Source organism: Geotrypetes seraphini, chromosome 2, assembly GCF_902459505.1.
Source record: "Geotrypetes seraphini chromosome 2, aGeoSer1.1, whole genome shotgun sequence".
NCBI lineage: Eukaryota > Metazoa > Chordata > Amphibia > Gymnophiona > Dermophiidae > Geotrypetes > Geotrypetes seraphini.
This window is the reverse complement of record NC_047085.1, coordinates 103,147-116,170: the sequence shown is the minus strand read 5'-3', so window position 1 is coordinate 116,170 and position 13,024 is coordinate 103,147. Positions and strand designations below refer to the sequence as shown.

Below are 13,024 nucleotides of genomic sequence, written 5' to 3'. Positions count from 1 at the left end.
GGGAGTCACGCTAGACAAACATCTATCCCTAGAAAATCACACCGATCTCACTGTCAAGAACATAAGAACATAAGAAATGCCTTCACCGGATCAGACCCTAGGTCCATCTAGTCTGGCGACCCGCACACGTGGAGGCCAAGCTAGGTGTTCTCTAATGGACACCTTGTTCACCCTTGTCCCTCAATGTGATTTGCAAGAAGATGTGCATCCAACTTGCCCTTGAATCCCAGAATGGTGGTCTCTTGTCACAACCTCCTCCGGGAGAGCATTCCAGACGTCCACCCCTCGCTGTGTGAAGCAGAACTTCCGGATATTAGTCCTGAGTCTGCCTCCCCTAAGTTTTAGTCCATGACCTCTTGTTTGAGTCACTGTTGACAATGTGAATAACGAAGATTCTTGCTCCATTTTGTCGAAACCTTTTAGTATTTTAAAAGTCTCTATCATATCCCCTCGCAGCCTTCTAGAGGGTAAACAATCCCAGTTTTTCAAGGCGTTCTTCGTAACTCAAATTCTTCATACCTTTTATTAGTTTTGTGGCTTGTCTCTGCACCCTCTCTAGTAGGGTTATATCTTTCTTTAGGTAGGGAGACCAGTGTTGGACACAGTATTCCAAGTGTGGTCTGACCATTGCTCTATAAAGCGGCATTATGACATCCGCCGATCTACTCGTGATTCCCTTCTTTATCATGCCCAACATCCTGTTTGCTTTCTTTGCCGCCGCTGCACATTGAGCCGATGGCTTCAGGGTCCTGTCTATCAGTACCCCCAGGTCCCTTTTTTGTTCACTCTTGCCCAATGTTACACCTAACATTTTATATTCTCGGTGCTCTGGAAACTTCGCACCATAAAAAAATACTTTGATGACACCGCATTCCACCTACTAGTACAATCCTCCAGATTACTGCAATATCATTTACCTGAGCTCCACGAAGAAAACCACCAGAAGACTAAAATTGATTCAGAACACAGCCGTCCGCCTCATTTTCGGCCTGAACAAATGGGAACACATCACTCCTTTCTACCACCAACTACATTGGCTACCTTTCGAATCCAGAGTCCTTTTCAAATTCGCCTGCTTCTGATACAAAACAGTATTCGGTCTATCACTAAGATACCTCTTTCCCCACTTCACTATGAATTGCACCAATAAGAAATCCCGCAGAATTCAGCTGTTCGCCTTCCCCTCCCTAAAATTATGTCAGCTCAAAAGATTCCTCGACAAAACCTTCGCCTTCCAGGTAGCTAAGCTGAACCCTTGGCTAGCCCAAATGATGCTCGAGGCCCCAACCTACCTCGACTTCAGAAAACTACTCAAAACGTACCTATTCCACGAACAGGACCCTTAACCCTCATTCCCCGGCAATAAACTAACTCCCGCCCTCTCCCCCCTCCTTCTACTCTTCCCCTTCCCCCCCTCCCCTCCTTTGGTTCTCTCTCTCTCCCTCTTATCTTCCAATCCAATCTTCGTCGTTGCTTGTAACTCTGATAAAATTCTGATAAAATGTTCCAACATATCCTTCCTCGTTGCTTGTAACTCCGACAAAATGTTGTAAATCCGTGTTCAGATCAGATCTTAATTAATTGATGTGAACCACCTAGAACTCCTTGGGTATGGCGGTATACAAGAACATAATAATAATAATAATAATTTTAAAAAGCCCATTAGCTTTGTGTAAAACAATTCCGTATCTCCACTAAATCGAAAGTAGAGGAACATTAATTAATACAGCCACTTTGGAAAGGGTTGTTTAAAGTTCCTGGAGGAGAGGGAAGAAAAAACAGACACACAGAAAAGAAGAAAAAAAGTAAGACACATTAGAGAGAGAAATGGAGCAAGAGAGGGAATGAGAGAAGAAGCAAGAGAGAGAACAAGAATGAGGAAGAGAGAGGGGGAGTGAAGTGAGAGAATGAGAGAGGGGGGAGTGCACATGAGAGAACAAGAAAAAGAGAGATGGGGAGTTAGAGAATGGGAGAATGAGAAAGACAGAGAAGGAGTGAGAGCATGAGAGAATAGGCAAGAGAGAGAGGGAGTGAGGGGGGAGTGAAAATTAGAGAACAAGAAAAAGGGAGAGAGGAAGTTAGAGCATGAGATAGTGAGAGAGAGAGAGACAGATGGGGAATAAGAGCATGAGAGAATGAGAAAGATAGAGAAGGAGTGAGAGCGTGAGAGAACAGGTAAGAGAGAGAGAGTGAGAACAAGAAAGGCAGAGAAAGAGAGAGGGAGTGAGAGGTTGAGAGAATGAAAGAGAGAGAGAACGAAAGAGAGAGAGAACATGAGAAAATGGGAACAAGAGAGAGCAAGAGCGAAAGAAGGAGAGGGAGTGAAAGTGTGAGCAAATGAGAAAGACAGAAGGGGTTAAATGAGAAAGAATGAGATAATGAGAGAGGGAGGTTGAGAGCATGAGAAAATGGGTAAGTGAGAGAGAAGGGGCGCGAATGCTTGAAAGAATGAGCAAGAGGGGAAGAATGAAAGAGAGATAGAGAGCATAAGAACATAAGCAGTGCCTCTGCTGGGTCAGACCAGAAGTCCATCACGCCCAGCAGTCCGCTCATGCGGCGGCCCATCAGGTCCAGGACCTGTATAGTAATCCCATATCTATACCCTTCTATCCCCTTTTCCTTCAGGAAATTATCTAATCCCTTCTTGAACCCCAGAACCATACTCTGTCCTATCACACCCTCTGGAAGTTCCAAGTGTCCACCACCCTTTGGGTGAAGAAGAACTTCCTAGCATTGGTTCTGAATATGTCCCCTTTTAATTTTTCTGAATGCCCTCTCGTTCTTGTAGTTTTCGAACGTTTGAAAAATCTGTCCCTCTCCACTTTCTCCATGCCCTTCATGATCTTGTAAGTCTCTATCATGTCCCCTCTAAGTCTCCGCTTCTCCAGGGAAAAGAGCCCCAGTTTCTCTAATCTTTCAGCATATGAAAGGTTTTCCATACCTTTTATCAATCGTGTTGCTCTTTTCTGAACCCTCTCGAGTATCGCCATATCCTTCTTAAGGTACAGTGACCAATATTGGATGCAGTACTCCAGATGCGGGCGCACCATCGCCCGATACAACGGCAGGATAACTTCTTTTGTTCTGGTTGTAATACCTTTCTTGATAGTACCCAGCATTCTATTTGCCTTCTTAGAGGCTGCTGCGCACTGTGCCGAAGGCTTCATTGTGTTGTCCACTATTACCCCAAGTCCTTTTCTTGGGTACTTTCAACCATTACCAGCCCTCCCATCGTATAGCTATACTTCGGGTTTCTGTTTCCTACATGCAAGACTTTACATTTCTCTACATTAAACTTCATCTGCCATCTCGTTGCCCACTCTTCTAGTTTGTTCAGGTCCCTTTGTAAATCTTCACAGTCCTCTTTAGTCCCAACTCCACTAAATAGTTTGGTGTTGTCTGCGAATTTTATTACTTCGCACTTCGTCCCTATTTCTAGATCATTTATAAATACATTGAACAGCAGCAGTCCGAGTACCGACCCCTGCGGAACACCACTCGTGACCCTCCTCCAGTCCGAGTAGTGGCTCTTCACTCCTAACCCTTGCTTTCTACCCACCAACCAATTTTTGATCCATCTATGTACATCTCCTTCCTCCCCATGGTTCTTCAGTTTCCTTAGTAGGCGTTCATGGGTTACCTTACATAGAAACATAGAAACATAGAATATGACGGCAGAAAAGGGCTGTAGCCCATCAAGTCTGCCCACGCTAATGACCCTCCCCCAGACTTCACCCGGCTAGAGATCCCACATACATATCCCATTTCTTTTTGAAATCGAGCACGCTGCTGGCGTTAATCACCTGCAATGGAAGTTCATTCCAATGATCGACTACCCTTTCGGTGAAGAAATACTTCCTGGTGTCGCCATGAAATTGCCCACCTTTGATTTTCAGCGGATGACCTCTTGTGGTTGAAGGTCCTTTAAGAAAGAAGATATCGTCTTCCACCTCGATGCGGCCCGTGATATATTTAAAAGTCTCAATCATGTCCCCCCTCTCTCTACGTTCCTCGAGCGAGTATAGTTGCAGTTTATTCAGTCTTTCCTCATATGGGAGGTTCTTGAGTCCCGAGACCATCCTGGTGGTAATTCGCTGAACCGACTCGATTCTCCGCACATCTTTTTGATAATGTGGTCTCCAGAATTGAACACAATATTCAAGATGAGGTCTCACCATGGATCTGTACAGGGGCATTATGACTTCGGGCCTCCGGCTGACGAAACCTCTACCGATGCATCCCACCATTTGTCTAGCATTGGATGCAGCTTTCTCCACCTGCTTGGCAGTTTTCATGTCTGCACTAATGATTACTCCCAAATCACGTTCTGCCCTAGTCCTAGCTAAGGTCTCACCATTCAGAGTGTAAGTTCTGCATGGGTTTTTGCTGCCAAGGTGCATGACCTTACATTTTTTGGCATTAAAGCCCAGCTGCCAAGTCGAGGACCAATGTTCCAATAAGAGCAGGTCCTGCTCCATACTGTCGGGTAAGGTGCTGTTATCTACTATGTTGCATAGTTTGGTGGCGTCGGCGAATAGTGTTATTTTACCTTGAAGCCCTTGAGTCAGGTCTCTTATGTATATGTTGAAAAGGATCGGTCCCAAGACCGATCCCTGTGGCACTCCACTGGTCACCTCCGATGTATTGGAGGGGGTACCGTTAACCACCACCCTCTGGATTCTACCGCTTAACCAGTCATTGACCCATGTCGTCAATATCACTTTCAATCCCATCGAAGTCATCTTGCTCAACAATCTGCGGTGCGGGACGCTATCAAAAGCTTTGCTGAAGTCCAAGTACACGACGTCTAGAGACTTCCCCATATCCAGTTTCCTTGTAACCTAGTCAAAGAAGCTGATCAGATTGGATTGACAGGACCTTCCCTTTGTGAATCCATGCTGCTGGGGATCCTGTAGATTCTCCTTGGTCAGGATCGTATCTAATTCTTGTTTAATAAGTCTTTCCATGAGTTTGCTCACTATTGAGGTGAGACTGACCGGTCTGTAATTCGCAGCCTCCGTTCTGCAACCTTTTTTGTGCAATGGAATGACGTTAGCTGTTTTCCAGTCTATGGGGACTTTTCCGGTACTTAGAGAAAGATTGAACAGCACGGATAGCGGTTCCGCCAGGACATCACACAACTCCCTAAGAATCTTGGGGTGTAGATTGTCCGGTCCCATGGCTTTGTTCACCTTGAGTTTTGATAGTTCACCATGGACGCTGCTGGGTGTAAACTTGAAGTTTTGAAAATGGGTCTTCCGAGGTTTGCCTTGCCTGCAGTTGTGGACCGGTCCCCGGCGCCTCACAATTAAAGACTGAGCAAAAGTATTCATTTAGTAGTTTGGCTTTATCAGAATCCGTTTCTGCATAGGTCCCGTCTGTTTTCCTGAGACGTACAATCCCATCTGTGTTTCGTTTCCTGTCGATAATGTATCTGAAGAAGGATTTATCCCCTTTTTTAATGTTTTTCGCTAGTTGTTCTTCTGTTTGAATCTTGGCCTCTCTGACTGCCGCTTTGACTGCTTTAGACCTGGTCAGATAGTCTTCTTTTGTCACCCTGTTTCCTGTATGCTTGTAGGAAATAAAAGCTTTTTTTTTTTCCTTGACAAGATCCGAGATCTCTGCAGAGAACCACTGGGGCTTGTTCTTTCTCCGTCGTTTGCTTACTGTTTTTATATAGCGGTTTGTTGCCTCATGCAAGGTGCATTTCAGGATTGACCACATAGCCTCTACATTATTGGTTTCAGCTTGGTTTTGTAGCACCTGATGGACAAAGTCTCCCATGCGTTTAAAGTCAGTGCCCCGAAAGTCGAGGACCTTTGTTGCTGTGTTTGATCTAGTGAAGCCTATCTTGATCTTGAACCATACCATGTTGTGGTCGCTGGAGGCTAGTGTATCGCCTACCGAAACTTCTGAAATGCTTTCTCCGTTGGTGAGTATCAGGTCCAGTGTCGCCTGATCTCTGGTGGGCTCCAGCACCATTTGTTTGAGTCGCGCCCCTTTTATGGAGGTTAAAAGCCTTCTGCTGCCGCTGGTAGTAGCGGAAAGTGTCTTCCAATCAGCATTGGGCATATTGAAGTCCCCTAGCAGAACCATGTCCCCGCTTAAAGTGATGTTCTCAATGTCTTTGATTAGTTCCATATCCCTGTCTTCCTGCTGTTTTGGGGGCCTGTATACTACACCCAGATACAAGCATTTTTCGTTTCCTCTGGCCAGGTTCACCCAGAGTGATTCCCCGGTGTAGTTGACATCTGTGATTCTGGTGACTTTGATGTTATCTGTAGTGTATAGTGCCATCCCACCCCCTATCCTTCCCTCTCTGTCCCAACAAAGTAAGTTGTATCCTGGTATAGCCATGTCCCACCCATGTGAGTCTGTGAACCAAGTCTCAGATATCGCTATTACATCGAGGTCGACGTTCGTTATCTCTGTCTCTAATTCTAGAATTTTATTGCCTAAGCTGTGTGCATTAACATACATAGCCCTCCATACTTTATGTTTGCTAAGACCCTGTGTAGAATTTCCCGCCTGAGTTTGAGTGGCTTTTGTATGATTGTTTTTATTGTGTGAACTTACCTCGGTCTCAGAAATGGAGTGTCGATTCACCTCTCCTGGAAAATTACTTACTGCGCTAGTACATGAGTGGGTACCCTCCCCCAACTTACCTAGTTTAAAGCCCTTCGGAGGAGGTGGGCTAGTCGATGTCCGAAGACGTTCTTGCCTCTCCTTGTCAAAGGCTTTTTGGAAATCAAAGTATACGATGTCTATGGGGTCCCCTTTGTCCATCCGTTTGTTAATTCCTTCAAAGAAGTACAATAAGTTCGTTAGGCACGATCTTCCCTTGCAGAAGCCATATTGGCTTGTTTTCATCAGTTTATTCCTTTCTAGAAGCTCGTCGATGCTGTCTTTTATCAGCGCTCCTGCCATCTTCCCCGGAACCGAAGTCAAACTTACCGGTCTGTAGTTCCCCGGGTCACCTCTCGATCCTTTTTTAAAGATGGGCGTAATATTAGCTATCTTCCAATCCTCTGGGATCACGCCTGTTTTCAGGGATAGATTTCTGAAATTCATTCTCTTCTAAACAATTCCTTTTTAACCTTAGGAACTGGCCCACAGGAATGCCCTGATGGAGGGGTTTGGGATGAAAACTTTGAAATTGTAATAACGAATTCCTATCCAACATCTTACTATATAAAGTGATTTTAATTTTACCCATATGCTTCATCACCAATAAATCAAAAAAGGTATCTTCTCATCACTGATGTTAAATGAAAACTCTATATTAGTATCGAACCTGTTCAGTTCATCCATAAATTGGCTTGAGACCCAGTCCAAAAAAATATCACATCGTCTATATAACATTTCCATAACAAAACCCCTTTGTACAGTGCCGATCTATATACATATTTCCTTTCAAACAGGGTCATATACAGACAAGCTATCTTGGCCTTTATCTGCCATCAGATTTCTCTGTTTCTATAACCATAATGCTCTATGACTTCAAAATGCAAGTGTTAAGAGCCTTAGACCAGTGTTTTTCAACCTTTTTTGGGCAAAGGCACACTTGTTTCATGAAAAAAATCACGAGGCACACCACCATTAGAAAATGTTAAAAAATTTAACTCTGTGCCTATATTGACTATATATAAAGTAATTCTCTTGAATAGGAATCAAATAAACACAAAGAAAGTATTTTATAATTACTTTATTACGAAATAAAAATTAGAAAAATTATAAAATACTTTATTCAGTGCGAAACCTGGGCCTGTTTGGCTGAACACAAAGCTGATATTCTGGCTGGAATCGAAGAAAGACACACACGTAGCTCTTCGTCAACAGCCGTTCCCTTCACCGCCCCGTCACCGTCACCGCCATCCCTTTCACCGCCCCTTCACTGCCACTGCCATCCCATTCACCGCCCCGTCACCGTCCCCGCTGCATCCATATAAGCCTTAGTACTGTAATATTTAGCTTATTCCTTTCTTATAAATCAAAGTTCCTGCTGCTGAACTAGAGAAAGATGTTCAGCTGGCAGGGCTTTGTTTATAAATTTTTATCAACACAACTAATATACTATTTTATCCTAAAGCAAAAAATAAATAAATAAATATAATTTTTTTTTTCTACCTTTGTTGTCTGGTTTCTGCTTTCCACATCTTCTCATTCAATTCCTTCCATCCACTGTGTGTCTTCTCTCTACGTCTTCCATTTGCTGTTACTGTGCCTCTCCCTTCACCCCCCCCCCCCAATTGGTCTAGCACCCATCTTCTTCCCTCCGCTCCCCCATAGTCTGGCATCTGTCTTCCTCCCACTCTGTCTTCCACATTTCCCTTCGGGGTCTGTTCCTCTCCACCCTCCTTCAATGTCTGTCCTATTCCTTTCCACCACCACCCTTCCCTCCCTCCTTTACCATCTGTTCCTTTCTACTACCCTTCAGCTCCTCTCGCGTGGCCTATCTACCTTCCTTCCTCTTATTTTCATGGCACGTTACAATGTAATTTGTGCAAGCCACTGGAGCCTGCAAGCTCGGTCCCTGTCCCATCCCCACAAACCATCTCACTTCTGTGCTCCTATTTTCTCCATTTCTAATATCTCCCCTATGTATCTGTCATTGCCCCCCCCCTGTGTCCATATACCATCCCCATGGCATGTCCCCTTTATGTCTCTGTCCCTATGCCCCATGCACATAATTTCCCCTCTTTCTGTTACCTTCCTGTGTCCAGATTTCCCCTATCTTCCTCTTCCATACCAGTGTGTCTCTTCTTTTCAACCCCATCTAGCTTTTTTCCCCTCTTTCTTCCCCCCCCCCCCTGCTTCTAGCATCTGGCTCACCTGCCTGTCCTTCCCTTTCTTTCCTGCTGTGGGTTTTTCTTTTCGTCTTCATCCCCTTGGCCCAGAATCCTTTTCCCTTTCACTCCCTCCTTCCAATTTGAGCCGGGAACACGAGCGATCGCACGGTCCCCGCAGCCACCACTCGCCTGCCCAATCGATCCTACTGTTTAGCCAGCTCTCTCCCTTCGCCTCACCTTAGTTTGTAGGTTTTGTTTTTCAGCGACATGCATGCTTTCCCAAAGAGCCGCGCACGCGCGGCTGCTCAGTGTTCAATCTTCTGCTCTGCTGCAACTTCCTGTTTCCGGTTGCGTCAGAGCAGAAGATCGAAACTGAACAGCAGCGGGGACCGGGGGAGTCTCATAGGAGCGCGTGCGGGACCCGGCCTGAGGCCTAATCAGTGTCTGCACCGTACGGCACACCAGGCAACATCTCGCGGCACACTAGTGTGCCGCGGAACAGCGGTTGAAAAACACTGCCTTAGACTATAGGGAGAGGAGGAGATAGTGGATGCTGTGGATGGGCAGACTAGATGGCCATTTGGCCTTTATCTGCCATCATGTTTCTATAACCATAATGCTCTATGACCTCAAAATGCAAGTATTAAGAGCATTAGACTATAGGGATAGGAGGAGATAGTGGATGCTGTGGATGGGCAGACTGGATGGGCCATTTGGCCTTTATCTGCCATCATGTTTCTCTGTTTCTATAACCATAATGCTCTATGACCTCAAACTGCAAGTGTTAAGAGCCTTAGACTATAGGGAGAGGAGGAGATAGTGGATGCTGTGGATGGGCAGACTAGATGGCCATTTGGCCTTTATCTGCCATCATGTTTCTATAACCATAATGCTCTATGACCTCAAAATGCAAGTATTAAGAGCATTAGACTATAGGGATAGGAGGAGATAGTGGATGCTGTGGATGGGCAGACTGGATGGGCCATTTGGCCTTTATCTGCCATCATGTTTCTCTGTTTCTATAACCATAATGCTCTATGACCTCAAACTGCAAGTGTTAAGAGCCTTAGACTATAGGGAGAGGAGGAGATAGTGGATGCTGTGGATGGGCAGACTAGATGGCCATTTGGCCTTTATCTGCCATCATGTTTCTATAACCATAATGCTCTATGACCTCAAAATGCAAGTATTAAGAGCATTAGACTATAGGGATAGGAGGAGATAGTGGATGCTGTGGATGGGCAGACTGGATGGGCCATTTGGCCTTTATCTGCCATCATGTTTCTCTGTTTCTATAACCATAATGCTCTATGACTTCAAACTGCAAGTGTTAAGAGCCTTAGACTATAGGGAGAGGAGGAGATAGTGGATGCTGTGGATGGGCAGACTAGATGGCCATTTGGCCTTTATCTGCCATCATGTTTCTATAACCATAATGCTCTATGACCTCAAAATGCAAGTATTAAGAGCATTAGACTATAGGGATAGGAGGAGATAGTGGATGCTGTGGATGGGCAGACTGGATGGGCCATTTGGCCTTTATCTGCCATCATGTTTCTCTGTTTCTATAACCATAATGCTCTATGACCTCAAACTGCAAGTGTTAAGAGCCTTAGACTATAGGGAGAGGAGGAGATAGTGGATGCTGTGGATGGGCAGACTAGATGGCCATTTGGCCTTTATCTGCCATCATGTTTCTATAACCATAATGCTCTATGACCTCAAAATGCAAGTATTAAGAGCATTAGACTATAGGGATAGGAGGAGATAGTGGATGCTGTGGATGGGCAGACTGGATGGGCCATTTGGCCTTTATCTGCCATCATGTTTCTCTGTTTCTATAACCATAATGCTCTATGACCTCAAACTGCAAGTGTTAAGAGCCTTAGACTATAGGGAGAGGAGGAGATAGTGGATGCTGTGGATGGGCAGACTAGATGGCCATTTGGCCTTTATCTGCCATCATGTTTCTATAACCATAATGCTCTATGACCTCAAAATGCAAGTATTAAGAGCATTAGACTATAGGGATAGGAGGAGATAGTAGATGCTGTGGATGGGCAGACTGGATGGGCCATTTGGCCTTTATCTGCCATCATGTTTCTCTGTTTCTATAACCATAATGCTCTATGACCTCAAACTGCAAGTGTTAAGAGCCTTAGACTATAGGGAGAGGAGGAGATAGTGGATGCTGTGGATGGGCAGACTAGATGGCCATTTGGCCTTTATCTGCCATCATGTTTCTATAACCATAATGCTCTATGACCTCAAAATGCAAGTATTAAGAGCATTAGACTATAGGGATAGGAGGAGATAGTGGATGCTGTGGATGGGCAGACTGGATGGGCCATTTGGCCTTTATCTGCCGTCATGTTTCTCTGTTTCTATAACCATAATGCTCTATGACCTCAAACTGCAAGTGTTAAGAGCCTTAGACTATAGGGAGAGGAGGAGATAGTGGATGCTGTGGATGGGCAGACTGGATGGGCCATTTGGCCTTTATCTGCCATCATGTTTCTATAACCATAATGCTCTATGACCTCAAAATGCAAGTATTAAGAGCATTAGACTATAGGGATAGGAGGAGATAGTGGATGCTGTGGATGGGCAGACTGGATGGGCCATTTGGCCTTTATCTGCCATCATGTTTCTCTGTTTCTATAACCATAATGCTCTATGACCTCAAACTGCAAGTGTTAAGAGCCTTAGACTATAGGGAGAGGAGGAGATAGTGGATGCTGTGGATGGGCAGACTGGATGGGCCATTTGGCCTTTATCTGTCGTCATGTTTCTCTGTTTCTAAACTGGATTAAATGGTATAATTTCAAGATGTTGATAAGGTCATGACTAAACTATACAGCAGGTTATGATGGACATAAATTAGCAGACACCTGAATGCTTCAAGTTTGGTCAGAATGTCACTCTGTAAATTCAACCAATTGTACTTCCAAACATCAAATTATTTTGCTTCTTTTCAGGTGTGCCCAGGGGAATTGAATTTAAATCGGTGAAGGAAGTCTTGTTATCTGTGAAAGGAGTAATAGCTGCGCACAGTCTCCGGCTCTGGGCTTTGACACTCAATCACAATGTCATGTCAGTCCATCTTGCTATTGGTGAGTTGCTCCATACAAACAGTGACCTGACAGCAGTGGCATAGTGAGGGTGAGAGGCACCCGGGGCACTGGCGCCTCACCCTGTCCGCTTCTCCGCCTCTTACTACAGTGAGCGTGCATCCTCTTCTCTACCCCGTACCTCTTTTAACTTCTCTGGCACAAGCAGCATCTCCAACTTGCTGCCTGCATTGACATCACTTCCTAGGCACAGGACCAGAAGTGACATCAGAGGAAGAGCTGGTGCTAGCAGCAGGTTGGAGTTACTGCTCATGTTAGCAAAGAGATAGAGATACGGTGGGGGGAAGTAAAGGTGCGCACGCTCGGCAGGGGAAGGAACAGGAGGCAGAGACAATGCCTGGGAAAGACCAGCCTCCCCGCACCACCCTACCCTTTACTATGCTACTGCATGTCAGTCCAGATGGTGTCATTAGAATGTCCCTCGGTGTATTTCAGACTTAAGAATATAAGAATAGCCTTACTGGGTCATACCAATGGTCCATCAAGCCCAGTAGCCCATTCTCATGGTAGTCAATCCAGGTCCCTAGTACTGGCCAAAATCCAAGGTATAGCAATATTCCATGCTACCGATCCAGGGCAAGCAGTGGCTTCCCCCCTGTCTTTCTCAATAATAGACTATGGACTTTTCCTCCAGGAAATTGTCCAAACCCTTCTTAAAACCAGCTACGCTATCTGCCCTTACCATAACCTCTGTTATTGCGTTCTAGATATTAACTATTCTCTGAATGAAAAAATATCTCCTCCTATTGATTTTAACAGTGTTCCCCTGTAACAGGATGTCTGGTGCAGTACTTGGAGAGACCCCCAGGAAAGAGACTTGGGAGTACTGGAAGACAGGTTAATGATGTGTGGCGGCGGCAAAAAGAGTGAACAGAATGCTAGGAATGATTAAGAGAGGGATCACAAACAGATTGGAGAAGGTTATCATGCCACTGTACCAGGCCATGATACGCCCCCCACCTGGAATACTGCGTCCAGCACTGGTCGCCGTACATGAAGAAGGACATAGTACTACTCGAAAGGGTCCGGAGAAGAGCGACTAAAATGGTTAAGGGGATGAAGGAGTTGCCATACAGTGAGAGATTATAGAAATTGGGCCTCTTC

General features: G+C 45.1%; 1 protein-coding gene across 1 annotated transcript in view; it reads left to right on the top strand.

Moving 5' to 3' along the window:
- The window catches only part of LOC117355870 (zinc transporter 2-like), a 120,479-nt gene that overhangs the window by 95,502 nt on the left and 11,953 nt on the right, over positions 1-13,024 (top strand). Inside the window, exon 7 of the mRNA XM_033934954.1 lies at positions 11,768-11,902. Within this exon, the coding sequence (XP_033790845.1) occupies positions 11,768-11,902 (135 nt within the window). The remainder of the gene's footprint in view (positions 1-11,767; positions 11,903-13,024) is intronic.